Here is a 16,039-nt window from a genome sequence, read left to right as displayed (position 1 = left end):
TACACTAAATATACGTTTGTGGTACCCCATTCTAACATCAATAAATTAATGATCGATAATATGTCTCTTTCATTCACGATATTTTGTTACCTGTGCTAAGAAGATAGCACAAAAAAAGTAGTATTTGATTTCTGTCTTCTGTGGACTTAGTGTATTTGAGAATGTGAAACACCTGAACATTTAATTAACACAGAGAATATTATAGATGCTGAATGGCAGTGCAAAGTTACTGTCAAATGAATATAAATAGAATAACTCACTTCAGGGACAGAGTGATCGCTCTAAAAATAGAAGACGTTAACGTTTGTCGAGCCCCCGCCTTGTGCTGGGTTTATATTAAAGGGACAGTGCTCACTTAATTTTCAATATCTCTTTAAGGCGGGTAGTTTTATTCCCCTTTGGTAGACGACTAAAGTAAGGCCCAGCAACAAGGTAAGCCAGCTAGAGAGGGGCGGCGATGGTGCCCCTGACACTGTCGAGTCGGCTTTAAGGGAGAGCAGGGTTAACAATGAGACACGGGGACGCAAGCAGGCTGGAGTGGCAGAGAAGCAGCCGCGTCTAGGGGCGTGGCCCGGTGTCTGGAGGAGGAGGCTGTGGTGTGGAGACGGAGAACAAGGTCCGAAAGCAGCACGTGTGAGGCGAGTGGACTTCACCCGGCAGGGCAGCGGGCAGCCGCAGGGGAGTTTGGTCGAGGAGCGAAAGCACAGCTGCGCTTTAGGAAAGGTGATCTGGAGAGAGGGGAGGCCGTTCCGGTGGGGTCAGCTGGAGCCTCTTGAAGCGAACAAGGTTGAGTGCTGAAGTCTGACCTTCGGGGATAGGGCGGGGAAGAGAAGGGGATAAATATAAAGCATTTAGAGGTAGAACTGACAAATCTTAGTGACAGAGGAGAGCTAAAAACAAGTCCAAAAGTCTCAGCACACTTGGCCATAAGGCTGGCTCTTATCATTCTTTACTCAGTAAAAGCTAGTTTGAATTAATTTAAATCAAAATTTTGCTCAGAAGTGTTTATTTTGTACATTAAAAAACTCCTAGGAAAAGAGTAAATTGATTAGAAATTATTTAACTTGGGCCTTTTAGTTTTTCACTTTTATACAATTTATTGTCTCAAAAACATAAGTTGGCTATTATCTTCCTGATATAGATTATTTGTTAATTTTATGTCAATTTATTGAACTTCTGTTTGCAAAACAAAAACAATATATACACGAACTCTCTGGTTGCTAAAAAAGACTAGAGTGAGAAAATAACTCCATTAAACATGTCACTTAAAATGAGTTAATGTTCCCTGCCTGTGTGGCCCATATGAACTTAAGCTGGTCTCCGCCTGGATTCTGGACTTCGTATAAAATTGAAGAGAAAATGGGCACACCCTTTGCATGCGAAATAGCACTTGAGCTCAGCTGTGAAATCAAATTTTGATATGAGGAAATTTTGTTACTCCCTAAAAACTAGTATGTATTTTTAATGTTTTGTTATCTATTTCACTGTCATTTGACAGTGTTTTTGTTGTTTAAGCAAAAAGTAGCAATATATGGTTCTGATAAAATCCTTTGAGTTGGAAAGGGTACATAAATTGTATTAATGTCAAAGAATATCTTGATTTCAGGATGCCCCTAAATCGGGTACTAGTTGCAGCTCTCGCTGTTCAAGTTCCAGACAGGATTCTGAGAGCACAAGGCCAGAATCTGAAACGGAAGATGTCTTATGGGAAGACTTGTTACATTGTGCAGAATGCCGATCATCTTGTACCAGTGAGACAGATGTGGAAAATCCTCAGATTAATCCATGTGTGAAAAAAGAATATAGAGACGACCCTTTTCATCAGGTTGGTTTACAGAGTTGGGTTATGTGGGGCTGTCAGTCCAGCTCCTTCGAATGTATGTACACATTTTACCGAGGTGAAGAAAAAGCTTGCATTCAATTAAAATAATATTCCTGTAATTTTTTTTTTTATGTGAGCTGTGGTCTGGCTTCCTTGGGACACAGAATCTCAGTACTGATATTGTGGTTGTGTCTCTCACCTTGCAAACATATGTTCCTGAGGAGTTGTTGGTAAATGGAGTTTTGAAGGTCAAATTGTGTTTTGGATGCGTTAGTCCTTTTCTCAGTCAGCATACTTCATGGTCAGATTATCTACACCTGTGGCCTTAACGCCACCTAAGATTATAATTCACAAATCTACATCTCATGAATATCAGATTTGCATCTCCAAGTGCCTATAGTGATGCTGTCTAGCGGGAATATAATGTCACATATGTAATTTTAAATTTTCTAGGAGCCTCATTAAAAACATTTAAAAAGGTAAAATTAATTTCAGTATGTTTTATTTAACCCAGTGTATCCAAAATATTATCACTTTAACATATAACTAATATGAAAAATACTAATGAAATATTTTACATTTTTTATACCAAGTCTTCAAAATCTGCTGTGAACACTTACGGCATGTCTCATTTGGACTAGCCATGTTTCAGGCGCTCAGTAGCCACACGTGAGAAAGCACCAGATTGGACAGCACAAGTCCATAAATACTTTCATTTGAATATCCCACCAGTACCTCAAATGTACCAAACACCCCATCTTCCGTCATAAATCTGCTTTCTCATGGCATTCAAAACCTGGTGAACGACATCTCTATCCATCCATTCACCAGTCAGAACCTGGTGGCCGTTTAAAATCCTCACTCTTTCTCCCCTTCTCTCTCTTATCCTATTCCTTATCAAATCCTAATCATAAAACCAACAAGTAAACGCTGGGAAAGCTAGAGATAGAAGGGAACTTTCTTAATCTGATGAAGGGTGGCTATCAAAGAGCCTTCTAAAGACCTGTCATGTTTCATGAGGAAGTTTTAGGAGCATTTCTGTTAAAGGCAGGAGCAAGACAGAGATGCCCGTTATCACTGCTTTTTCTATCAGAATCTTACCAGCACGTTTGTTGGTTTGTTCGACTGGTTTGGGTTGGACTAGACTGATTTAAAAGTCCACGTTAAAGAGCAAAGTGTCAAGAATAGCAAAAACAATCTTGAAGAACGACAGGAGGACTTTCCCTTCTGGGTATAAAAATGTAAGGGTGTAATAATCAAGATAGTGCAGTGTAGGGGTATGCTACAGACCGAACGTTTGTGCCCCCCCCCCCCACCCGCTCCCCGCAATTTGTGTGTTGAAACCTCATCCTCAGTGCGATGGTATTTGGAGGTGGGGCTTTTTGGAGGTGATTACGTCGTGAGGGGGGAGCCCTCACGAGCAGGATTAGTGCCCTGGAAAGAGGCCCCAGAGAGCTCCCTTGCCCCTTCTGCCATGAGAGGTTACAGCAAAAACAAGGACCGGGACCTGGGCTCTCACCAGACACCAGATATGCCAGCACTTTGATTGTGGACTCCGCAGCCTGCAGAACTGTCAGAACTAGACTTCTGTTGTTCACAAGCCATCCAGTCTGGCATGTTGTCATAGCAGCCCAAACAGACTAAGGCAGTGTGTAAACAAGTAGACCAATGGGACAGAGTACAAAACCCAGAAACAGATACATCCCTAATGTATGACCTAAGTGCATTACAAGTCAGTGGGCAAAGGATGGGCTGTTCAGTATCTGGTTGTGGATCAAACGATTATCTATATGCAAAAATTTATTCCAGATAGTTCCTAAATGTGAAGAAGCAAAACTTTAAAATATTTAGAATAAAATATAGAAGAAAAATCTGCATTACTTTAGGTAAGAGAAGAATTTGTTAAACAAGATACAAAAAGCACAAACATTGAAAATGAGGCGATTGATAAATTTGAATGTCTTAAAATTTAAAACTTTGCGCTACAAGTTAAGCCATAAACATTGTTAAAAGACCAGCCACGGACCAGAAGAAGATATTTGCAGCACGTTAACTATCACAGTAGGACTATACAGAGCCCATAAAGAACTCGTACAGGTGAATGAGTAAACGACAAATGACTCAGTAGAAAAATGGACAAAAGATGTGACCAGGCAACTCACCCAGATGTCTAATGTCCAGGTACAATGGTCAGCCTCGTTAGTAATCAGGGAAAGGTACATTAGAGCAATGGGATGCACTTCGTATTGGCCAGATTGTCAGAAATGTAAAAATCTGACAGCCTTCAGTGTTGGCGAGGGTGTGAAGAAGGAAGAGGTCTTGCTCAGTGCCGATGTTAGCAGAAGCCCGTGCAGCTCCTCTGGGGAGCAGTGCGTCATCACGTGGTGAAATCGCAGGTCCTCCTAACCCAGGACTCTCATCTCACTCCAGGGAAACTTGGGAAGGTGGGCACAAGGAGACGTATTTAAAAATGTTCATTGTATTGTGTGTAATAGTGAAAATAATGTGATAGCCAACAATAGCAGAATTAATGAATCATGGCATATGAGAAAACAATATACAGCAGTGAAATTGAAGGAGCTCGGAGCTACATATATCAAAACGAATAATCTTGTGAATGTAATTTTGAATGAAAGAATTTGCAGAATTATATATAAAATATACCATTTATGTAAAGTTTTAAAACATGCAAGGCTATATTATGTATTATGAATGGATAAAAGCATATACAGTAAGAATATAAAACATGAGTATAAAAACATGCAAGGTGATAATAAACACCACATTTAGGATAATAGATCTGGGGAATAGAAGGGGACAAGAGCAGGGAAGGGCACAAAGTGGGTTTCAATTTTGCCTGTAATATTTTTTTGTTAAAATATCTGCAGCAAATAGAGGAGAAAGTTAAAATCTGATAAAGCCGAGTATTATTTATTCTCTATCTGATTGAAGTGTTTCAATTAAAAAAGGTATCCATGAATTTTGGCTTCAACTACAGGAAAAGTGTCGGGAAGGAAGCTTTGCTCCAGGGCCATGAGGAGTGAGAATGAGGAATGAGGTTTAAGAATCATGGCCGTGAAGGTGTGGAGAAAGTGAAATATCAGTTAGATGTGGAAACTGCAGTCGAATGAGTATTTTGGTCCCCACCCCACAAGATGTGAGCTATTTGAGCACCTGTGTACAAAGGAGAAAACCAGTAGGGAAGAATTGCAGAGGTACAGGAGAAAGAGTTGTCAGATGAGGTTCCTTAGGATACTGGAGGGGAAGCATAATCAGGAAGCCTAGCCTTCCACAGGAAGAGGGACACGCCATCTGCTGAGATAGAAGGAGGAGGAAGAATGCGTGAAGATGACGGGAGAGTCACTGCCTGGTGGTCTCTAGTCTGGAGAGCAGGAGGCCAGGGGGCTCTGCCGTGAGGAGTGAGGCGGTGGCATAGGGGACTTGTGGATGACAGTGGAGGTTGAAGTTAGCCTTTGTGACAAATGGAGATGGTGGAGAGAGAGTGTGTGTATGCGTGTATTCAAGCCAGTGAATCAAGAGTTGCACTGCCATATTGTCGCACCTCTAGCTGGAATCTGAAACCGTGAATTCGTAGTTGCCACACCGTTGTGTGATAGTCTCTGGAATGTAGTTGTAATAATCATAGTAATAGCAGACATTTAGTAAGCACTTGCTGTATGCTAGGCACTGTGCCAAGTAGTCTAGGTGCGTTTTCTCATGTAACCCTCACAGCCTACGACAGTGTTGTTTAGTGTTTTTTATAGATGAGAAAACTGAGGCTCGGAGTCAAATAATGCAGCCAAAGTCACACAGCATGGGTGCTCAGTTAAGACCTGCTATGTGAGGGGCAGAAGAGGGGCTGATGCGCTGATTGAGATGATGGATGTGGTAGGAGTCTAGATGTGTTAGACTGAGTGGTAAATGAAAGCAAGAAGGAGCCGACAGGTTGAAGGAGGTGTGCTCAGGGAAGCAAGCCTTTTGGAATTGAAGGCTTGAGAGGCCCGGGAAGATGGGAGGTCGTGGTTCAAGGCTTGTTTCAGAAGTAGAGCAGTTCAGGGTGGTGACAAGGTCCAGGGTGTAGCTGAAGGTCCCTGGAATTTAACAAGTGGAAAACAGTGAGCAGTCCATGAGAACAGGGTGTGGGTGACTCACCTGCGTGTCCCCCTGAGTCACCGAGGGTGGTAACCGACCTGAGGTTTAGGAACATCCCAGTGACACCGAGAGCGGCGTGGGAGGGGACCCTGTGTTCTTTTGCCCGTTGTTGTATCACGGGGTGCTTGGCACATAGTAGGTGTTGAACCAACATTAGCTGAGTGAATGAAGGAAGCAAAATAAAATTTTTTCAAAACAAGCCAATTAGGCCTTTCTTAAATGATTAAAAAAAATGTTTTTAATGAATGCTATACGGAAGAAATTGGCCCTGAGTGTATATAGCAGTCTGCTCCTTTTTCGGTAAGATAAATTTTTTTAATGTTCTACTCTGCATATCTAAATTTAGTATCCTAGCTTACGTTGGTTTTGCTTTGGGATCAAAGGCTTGATTTTACACACATTGCTTATTCTCCGCCTTCTAAAAAATAAGCTATGTTTTCGGTTTTACTAGTAGCTCTGTAATGGAAATTAGCTCCCTGTAATGAAAAGCTACGAGTTTTTTTCTTGTTTGACTCAGGTCTGTATGAGGTTTGGAGGACCCTTTTCTGCACATAAGGACTGAAAATCTATCCTCTCGAGCACTGAATCTGTGTTCCACTTGGGATGTTCCCAAATTCGTGGTTTTGTTTTATTGTTTGTTTTAGTTTCTTTATAAACGCTAACTGAATCATTTCTGCAGGAGAAATTTTTTCTCCTCTAGTCATGGCTGAATATATAATAAAATATAAAGCCATATTCAAGTGAAATTCATTTTTCAGTAGGTAACGCCAGATTTTAATGGCTGCAGTTCCCACAGGTGGAAACTCCGGGAAAGTGGTTGTCGTGGTGACTTTATTTGAAATAAAACATGCCGCCAGTTAAGGTTTTCAGGCACTTTGGAACAAACAAGGAGCAAAGGAATTCAGATTTTGGATGAGGATAAAAAACAATCATTAACAGGGTTCCAAATTTTAGTTTGGAAAACATACTAAGAAGAACCTATGTAAAGAATTATAGAATCAGATTCTTTGCTCTGATGTTTCCCTGAGCCCTTGTAAACTCGTTCTTATGACGCTGCTCCCCAGCCACTGTAGGCACACATTTCAACAAGGCGGTTTTTCAGAATACGTTTGCCAAACACACACACATACACAGGTATGATCCTTTTAGTTACTTCTTTTTAAATTGACCAGTTTCTAGTTGCTCCCTTCTCTTGCCTTTTGGCTTTCTAGAAATGGGAAAATGGTACCAAATGCTAGTTAGGTAGCTGGGCAAAGTGAGTGCTTTTGGAAGGAGCGTGAAGGACTTGTTGCTTTTCCGTCTGTGGATGGACCTCCTGGTCCTGACGTGTGTGGGGATCCAGAAGCCCTATCACTCACTCTTGCAGACTGAGAGTTAAAGAAAAGGAGCCTCGCAATCAGCGGTTCTGTTTCACCCCTCAGGCTTGGTACTCTTCCATTCAGCTCCTTGCACTTGTTCCTGGCTTTTCAGTCTCGTTATGTTTCATAATTATTAAATTTTCAGGGAAACTTTGATACATATTTTGGTGCAAATTATTTCTGTTCCAAACTAGAATATTTAGTTTGGGGATAAATTATGAAACGTCATTTGAAGAATTAAGTGGCTGGTTAATACTTAATACCTCCCAGTTCCTGAGGCTCCCCAGTAGTGATATATACACCATGACAGTTAGTGTACATTGCAATTCCATATTTTTGGAAAAGATAAGTTTTTAGGGGAAACCTCTTCATAGGCAAATAACTAAATGGAAAAAAGCTTTGCAGTAGCATGGCTGTTGGCATTATGGTTTGCCCATAATTGTTTGTCAGTTTTTATTCTGTTAATAGTAAACATGGCATATATAACTTTACAGAAAGAAAATTAATGTATGAGCTCAGAATAATAATTTCCCATCTGTTTTCTTACATATCATTGAACTATTTCATACCTTTAATCAAAATGAATCAATGCAACTTTACTCCCCCTAGAGGAGAATTCTGTATTCCTTAAGTTTACAGAAACATCTTTACCATATTTTAATCACATTTTTGTCCTCCAAAGAATAAATATAACTGGAGTATATTCTTTTGTCCATTGTTAGAAATTATTTTAATGAAATATGTTTTAGAAATGTTAGAAATACTGTAATATTCATCCTATTCTGTATGTTTATGTAATGAGCGTATTCATCCCATTCGGGGTCTAACCTTTAGTGTTTCATTAATTTTGTTGCTATCTTAACCCACAGCTATCCTGTTTTGAAGTTTTATTTCTTTAACTATAGATCTAAAACAAACTAAAAGACCCAAACAAACTTAAGCATCTGATCCTTTGTATTAAGGCTTTCAGTTTTTCTTTTTACCTTTTTCTCTTCCTTGTTCCACTGAGAGACTTTATTCTGCTGGGAGAGTACTTCTAGTCCTGTGTGCTTCCGTTTGCAATATCTGCTCCGAGGAAAGCAAGTTAAATTGATCCTTTGGAGAAATACTAGATTGAAATATCAGAAAAGTAACTGAATCACATACTAAGGGCAGGTGTGTGAGGAAGAGTCCGTCAGGATGAGGTCGTGTCACTGTTCAGTCTTTCAGAGCAGGCCGGATCTGAGTGTCGTGTTCTCGTGTGTTGAATGGACAATCAGCATTGTGAGCGATGTGATACTCATCGTCTCTGAACATTATATATTAGTAGCTGTGTAGACAGATTGACAACTAAGTGCTTTTGCTCATGCATTTTAGATACTTTTGAGCAATAGGTTGCCTAATGTCTGTTATAGAAAGTTCTGAACTTACACATTTTTATAGCTGTATAATTTTTTATGCCATCTGTTCAGTATATAAGCTAACTAACTTTAAGAATTTTAGTGTCACTGAAATTGTGTATAGATACAGATATAGCTGTGCATAGATGTAGATATATATATTCTGTTTATAAAATGTTTGGTAAGTGCATCACCAATTTCTATTTTCTAGTGTAGTTAAAAATTGTGTGTAGAGATATGTGTACACACACAATTTTATATACACATGAATATGTTTTATTTATGAAATGTGATAAATGTACTCACCAATTTCTGTTTATTTTTCAGAGTCATTTGCCCTGGCTCCACAGTTCCCACCCTGGATTAGAAAAAATAAGTGCGATAGTGTGGGAAGGCAACGACTGCAAGAAAGCAGACATGTCTGTCCTTGAAATCAGTGGCATGATAATGAACAGAGTGAGTGTGTAAATTTTATTCTTTTAGTTCAAGGATAAGATTAGTAATGTATTAAATAATTACAGGAATGTTATATTTATAACTTAGCTCATTTCTTCAAGCTGAAAAAATTCTTATTTGTATTTGGCTCCGCCTGTGAGGTAAGCAGCGGTCTGTCTCCAGACCACCCCACTCTCGTTTGCTAGTGTTTGACTCTTCTGACCAAGAGCACATGCTAGAATCTAAAGTTTTCTTTGGTACGTTATCCTTTCTTTTGCTTTCAGTGGACCGAATTGAGAAGCTGCTAGACACATACAAGTGTTGGTGACGACTCATTGTTTTCTGCATCAGTCCTCCTGGTTCATTTATTTACTAGTACCCGAAACTTTTAAAAAATTCAAACTAGCATTTGTTTGAATACAAAATAGAAACTTTGCATTCATACTTGCTTGCCCGCTGAAATATGTGGAAGTAATGCAGCCGGTGGTAAAATCTTGAGTAGTTTGAAGAAGTAGGGCACAAATGCTGTGGATTTCAATTTCAGTGTGTGTTAAATTGTTCTTATCAGATCATTACTACTTGTTAAGTTTTGCCTGATTCCTCTGGACACCGAGGCACGATTTAACTCGTAGTTCTAAATTGCTTGTGCGTTATTATGCCAGAACTGTTGTGCACACTTTATGTAAGACAGGATCTAAAATAACTGGATCCAGAAAATGATCTGCTTCCTATCGCATATCTCGGTGTGAGCAATGAGGACCTGTGGACGAGGAGTGTCTGGGTTCTCGGATCTGGTTGGTGTGCTGTGCCTTCACTTCTGTGACCTAGCAGACCGTTTACATGATGTACAATATGACATTAGCAAGTTAGCTAGATGATGTTTGAGATCCCTCCCAGTTCTACTAATCTTATGTTTTCACATTATTTCCAATTTCCTTTTTTTAATATTTTTTTTTCTGAAGAAGACTGGCCCTGAGCTAAAATCGTGCCCATCTTCCTCTACTTTATATGTGGGACGCCTACCACAGCGTGGCTTGCCAAGCGGTGCCATGTCCACACCCTGGATCCGAACCAGCAAACCCCGGGCCACTGAGAAGCAGAACGTGCGCACTTAACTGCTGCGCCACTGGGCCAGCCCTCCTTCTTTTTTTAATTAATTAATTTTTTTTGGTGAGGAAGATTTGCCCTGAACCAACATCTGTTGCCAATCTTCCTCCTTTTGCTTGAAGAAGATTGTCCCTGAGCTAACGCCAGTGCCAATCTTCCTCTATTTTGTTTGTGTGACACCACCACAGCCTGGCTGACAAGTGCTGTAGGTCCACACCCAGGATCCGAACTTGCAAACCCAGGTCACCAAAGCGGAGTGCACTGAACTTAACCACTAGGCCACAGAGCCTGCCCCTCCAATTTCCTTTTTTATGCTTCCTTGACCCTTTTCCCCCTTCTCTTGCTTAGTTTTATATCCCCTTTAGCATACTCTCTCTTCTAAAATGGTTTTAGAGTTTAAGGGGACATCCGTTTGTATACTGAGCTCTTTAAAGAAAAACACAAATTACAAGTTTATCAAGTAAGTATAATTCTAGATTTTTCCTTTAATGAACTGGATTTAGGTGGATTTAATATTGCAGTATTTGTGAATATTTTGCTTTTGAAAAGATCTGAGTAAGACTGAAATAACTTTCCTTTTGCATCTGCTTAGTGACTTAGAGATCTGATGACGAACTGTCTTTAAAAACTGAAGAAATAATAACTTGTATTTTACACGTAACAGGCTCTCAAACTGGAAATTTAAATTTTATTATTCATGTATTAAAACTATATTTTAACAGAATAATTTCATATCGCTATAAATAAAATAATGCTTAATAGGAACTCATTGTACTGTAGATACGATTTGTGTAAGTTTGTTCTTTTCCCCTCTCTCCATGAAGGTGAACAGCCACGTACCAGGAATAGGATACCAGATTTTTGGAAATGCAATCTCGCTCATCCTGGGTTTAACTCCGTTTGTTTTCCGACTCTCCCAAGCTACAGACTTGGAACAACTCACGGCTCATTCGGCTTCCGAGCTTTACATGATTGCATTCGGTTCTAATGAAGACGTCGTAGTTCTTTCTATGGTCATCATAAGTTTTGTGGTTCGTGTGTCTCTTGTGTGGATTTTCTTTTTCTTGCTCTGTGTAGCAGAAAGAACTTATAAACAGGTGGGTACAAGATAGACTTCTGAATAGAGAATATTTTATCTTTTTCATAATATTCCAAGTATTCCTGAAGTATTTTAGTATCTCATTAAATCGTTTTGACCTGCTAATTATTTTCCTGTTTCGTTTTTGTAATACTTAACCAGGTAAAACCACAACCATCTAAATTCTGTGGATTTTTGATTGTCTGTGGTAATCTACTCAGAAATTAATCCTTGTCTTAATCTTTTTTAGCGATTACTTTTTGCGAAACTCTTTGGACATTTAACGTCAGCAAGGAGGGCTCGAAAATCGGAGGTTCCTCATTTCCGGCTGAAGAAAGTACAGAACATAAAGATGTGGCTGTCGCTCCGGTCCTATCTTAAGGTAGAATGGCGCTGATGATGGCATTCTCCCTGCGCTTGCTCCCTCCCGTGCTGCAGCTTCTTTGTCAATGCACGTGTGTCTAGATGCACAGTCACATCTGCACTCACGTGCTGGTGCACTGCGACCGTGCTGTGTTCTTTTGGATCCATTTGCAGAAATGCAACGTAGGTGTCCAGCTGGTCCTTTACACTAGACCCCTGAAGTCTAAAAGGCTTAAGTGCATCTTAGGTAGGAGAGTGAAGATCAGAGTGTCTTAAATTGACCTTTGTTCATAAATCTCACCAACTTGTGCTCATTCAAAAGCTAAAGTAAAGGTTTTATTTCTATCTAGGATGGTTCTCACAAGCCAGCAGAGGGAGCCCACTGCTTCAAAAAGAATTTAAAAAGTAATCTGATCAGTGAGTCGCCTCACTGCGGTGGCCTGCTACTATTTAAAAATATTAGCTTGTAATTCTGAGCCATTCTTTTCATGCCTTTCTTTTCTTTTAATCTTTTTAAGTAACTTTCCTAATTGTGGAAGTAAGATGAAAAACTCAGGAGGGAAGTGGGAAGTATCTGACTTAGTTTTAGGAAGAGCCTTCATCTGCGGGTTCTGTCTTCGTGGCATTAAGTAGCCCTCAACTCCGTTACATCCTGACTCATCCCATCTCAGTCGAGTTGACCAAAGCCCAAACACCCTCTGGCATACCTAGGTCTTTCCTGCTTTTTATTTTGAAGTAACAATGAAAGAAGTGAAAAAACGCTAGCACTAGTCACCCGCCACGTACCGACATTTCAGTCAATGACAGACCGAATGTGCGACGGTGGTCCCAGAGGTTAGTGCCACACAGCCCGGGTGTGTAGTGGGACATCCGTCTAGGTTTGTGTACAAGGACGCTCGGTGACGTTTGCACAACGACGAAATCACCTAACAACGCGTTTCTCAGAGGGTATCCCGTTGTTAAGTGACGATGACTGTGTTTGTCTACCCTTTTGTTTAAAAAATTCATTATTCTATTTATTTATTTAACTTGTTAAATTCAGCTAACTTCGTGTCCATTGAGAAATGCTGCAGGTTGGCGTAGATTATTTTTTCTCACTGTGACGTTCTGTAGTGTGGAGGGAGGGATCTGATCTTTGTTGTGTGTCTTAGTCAGAAGCCACTCCAAATTTCCCCTCATCCTCAACCCGGAGTAGGTATTGCAATCTTTGGCACATTGATTATTTTATTCGGTAAACATTTATTTAATGTTGACCATGTGCCATCCGCTGTTGATGAAATAAAAGTTCCTGCCCTGGGCAACTTACACGTCAGTGAGGGAACACGTAACCCCAGACCTGAGAATTATCCTTGGTGTTTACTTCCCTCTCTTGCGTTGGCAACATCCAGTTTATCACTACTTCCCACCTTTCTGCTTCCAAAATGGATCCTGAATCCATTTACTTCTCTTGGTTTCCATTTCCACCGCCCTAATTGAACCATCAGTCGTCTTATGCATTGGGCTACTGCAGTTGCCTCTTAACTAGCCTTCCAGTACTTTCTTCAGTCTGCCGCCAGAGATCTTTTAGAAATGTAGTTTGACCACATAATTCTTAAAACCTTTTTGGAGGTTCTCCCTTGCTCTTGGTGTAAAGAACAGAATCTTATCAGGACTTAGGATGCCCTTCGTGACCTGGCTCCTGCAGGCAGCCTGCATCTCTTGTCTCACTTTGAAACCCTTTGCTCCCTACATTCCAGCCACACTGGACCCCTTCAGGTCTCTGAATGCACTGTGGTTGTTGCTGCTTTATGCCCTTGCACGTTCTCTTCCTTCTGCCAACAGCACTGCCCTGTGCCTTCCTCCCCCTGCACCTTAGTTTGGTGTGAAAATCACTTCCTTAGGGAGATCTTCCCGGGCCTACACAATCCTGTATTTGGGAGTTAGGAGTGTGGACCCAGGAAGATTTCCCTAAGGAAGTGACTTTTACACCAAACTCCCTACCAGTCTTCTCAGAGCATCCTGTACCTTTGCTTCATGGCGCTCATCACAGCTTATCGCATATGTCTGTGATCAAGAGCTTGAGGTCTGACCCCGTACGAGTTCCTGTGAAGGCAGGGACCACTCTGCTCTTCCCTCTGCGGTATTTCCAGCACCTAGCACAGCGCCTCACTCTGAGCCGGTGCTCAAGAAACGTTTGTTGAATAAGTGATTAGTGTTTGACAAAATGAAGTATTTGGAAGTTATGCTAGGAATTCTATGCTATGTATTTACCGTTTTCACTGTGTTGCAAATCCTGAGGAAATAGTAATACTTTATAATTAAAATTCATCTGACAAATTAGGTGTATTTTCAACATTGTAAGCTATGACCAACCTGCAGTGATGGATCAACACGTTAATTGAAAGCGTGGACTTAGCTGCTAAGATATTTAACAGTGTTTTCTCTTTTTCCCCAGCGTCGAGGTCCTCAGCGATCGGTCGACGTCATAGTGTCATCTGCTTTCTTGTTGACCATCTCGGTTGTGTTTATCTGTTGTGCCCAGGTGAGCTCACTTGTTCTGTGTGGAAATTAGATAATCGTATCTATAAACATGCGGCTTCAGAATGCTTTCTAATAATAAACAATCAAAGTAATAATATAAGTAAGCCTAGTTACACAAGTTTTGAAACTGACTTTTTGCAGTTTATTTTCTTTCAGAAGAATAAATTATCTTATTCATCTCTATGCCACAAACAGTGGCTAGCATATTCTCAGATGTCTATTAATTAGTTTTTGTCTACAATTCACCTGGTTATCTTTATTTCCAAAAACAAACTTATGAGTGACTAGAGTTATGAAATTGTTTCGGACTGTTTTCAATGAATTTCTGCTTTCATATTTAATATTCATATACTTTGCATATTTAATATTCTATTTTATATCTGAGTTGTAACTGTGACTTGACTGCCTCATGTTCGAAAAAAGAATTCTCATTGACCAAAATTAGGAAGCGGAAAAGCATCTCAGAATATATTCTATACTATAAAACTTAAACTTCTATTTCAAGCAATATGACATACTAGATTACCTGAAAATTCTTCTGCTTTAAAATACCATACAATGCTCTCAAAAAAGAAAAAACAACTTTTTAATATATATATATGAACATTTTTATATACATATCACATACATATCTGAGTTTATAAGACAGTAGGAGGCCAAAAATGAAGATAAAACTGAAAAACAGAGCAATTAAGTGTGTGTGTTAATGTCGTGGCAGCCCCAGGATAAGCACGTGACGGACGTTGTCAGACTTAGTATCCTGGAGATTTGAGATTTTGTGCCCACGTGAGCCGAGACCCAGGGCCTTGGCCTGCAGCCCTCCTTATGCGTGCGTATACTGTAAGGCCGGGGCCCTCCAAGGCCTTCAGTCTCAGTGAAACGGAGGAATAAGAAAGACGGTCTGCCCACCAGCACAGGAAGACGTAGGGAAGCGTGTCTGACTCTGCCTGGACTCTGCTAGGGTGTGTGACTGTGGGTCTGCCCTCATCACAGGGTCAGGGTTCAAATGTACGTTACAGACCTTGTCCTGTACCCCTTCTGTCAAGGGTTAATATAAAAAGTGATCTTAGGCTCCCGGTACCTGGCAGAAGCAAAACCAAGACTGTTCTGGTGGAATTTGACTTCAGCCGAGGCCTCCCAGGATTTTCACAGATGAAGCCACTTCAGGTTTCAAAACACTTGAGGAGATATCTCAACATGAACGAGTCGGCAGATCGACAAACTGCAGGACCAGGTCTCCAGCTACTGCAGATGAGAGAGTGATCAGAGAGAGACTGTAAGACAACTTGTTTAGAATGATTAAAGACATGGGTAACACTGAAAAAAGAACAGATAGATTTGGGAAAAACACAAACAGCACTTCAAAGAAATGAAAAATATAGTCATTGACATTAAGAACACAACAAACAACAAATAGCAGATTGAAGACTGCCAAAGATAGTGAACTGGGAGATGGAAGAAATTATCCGGAACATAGGACAGAAAGAGAGATGGAAGTGTGGGAAGGAGGTTGAGACAGATGGGGGACCCAACACGTAGCTCATAGGAATTCCAGACGGCAGGAAGAGGGAGAGCAGGATTTGGAGAGATGAGGCTAGGAGTTTGTCTGAACTGATGAAAGACATTAGTCTTCAGATTTAGGAAGCACGGCAAGAACAAGAAGCAGCAATAAAAATAAATCCACACTTAGACACATTGTAGAGAAACTGTAGCACACCAAAAACAGAGAAAAATCTTAAAAGCAGCCAAAAGGAAAAGACAGATTTTCTTTTACTCACAGTTTCTTATTGCATCTCAGTCTTTTCTTAGGGTTTGATTTCAATGT

General features: G+C 40.4%; 1 protein-coding gene across 9 annotated transcripts in view; it reads left to right on the top strand.

Moving 5' to 3' along the window:
* The window catches only part of PHTF2 (putative homeodomain transcription factor 2), a 119,823-nt gene that overhangs the window by 94,350 nt on the left and 9,434 nt on the right, over window positions 1-16,039 (top strand). For 7 of the 9 annotated variants that reach the window (XM_070617005.1, XM_070617010.1, XM_008522305.2 and 4 more), the window contains 5 exons: window positions 1,607-1,825; window positions 9,039-9,167; window positions 11,078-11,350; window positions 11,582-11,713; window positions 14,129-14,215. In XM_070617005.1, the coding sequence (XP_070473106.1) occupies window positions 1,607-1,825; window positions 9,039-9,167; window positions 11,078-11,350; window positions 11,582-11,713; window positions 14,129-14,215 (840 nt within the window). The remainder of the gene's footprint in view (window positions 1-1,606; window positions 1,826-9,038; window positions 9,168-11,077; window positions 11,351-11,581; window positions 11,714-14,128; window positions 14,216-16,039) is intronic. The other 2 variants (XM_070617009.1, XM_070617008.1) reach the window with 1 other exon arrangement.

Source organism: Equus przewalskii, chromosome 4 (assembly GCF_037783145.1).
Source record: "Equus przewalskii isolate Varuska chromosome 4, EquPr2, whole genome shotgun sequence".
NCBI classification, from domain to species: domain Eukaryota; kingdom Metazoa; phylum Chordata; class Mammalia; order Perissodactyla; family Equidae; genus Equus; species Equus przewalskii.
The sequence above is the reverse complement of the archived record's forward strand: the minus strand, read 5'-3'. Positions and strand labels throughout refer to the sequence as shown.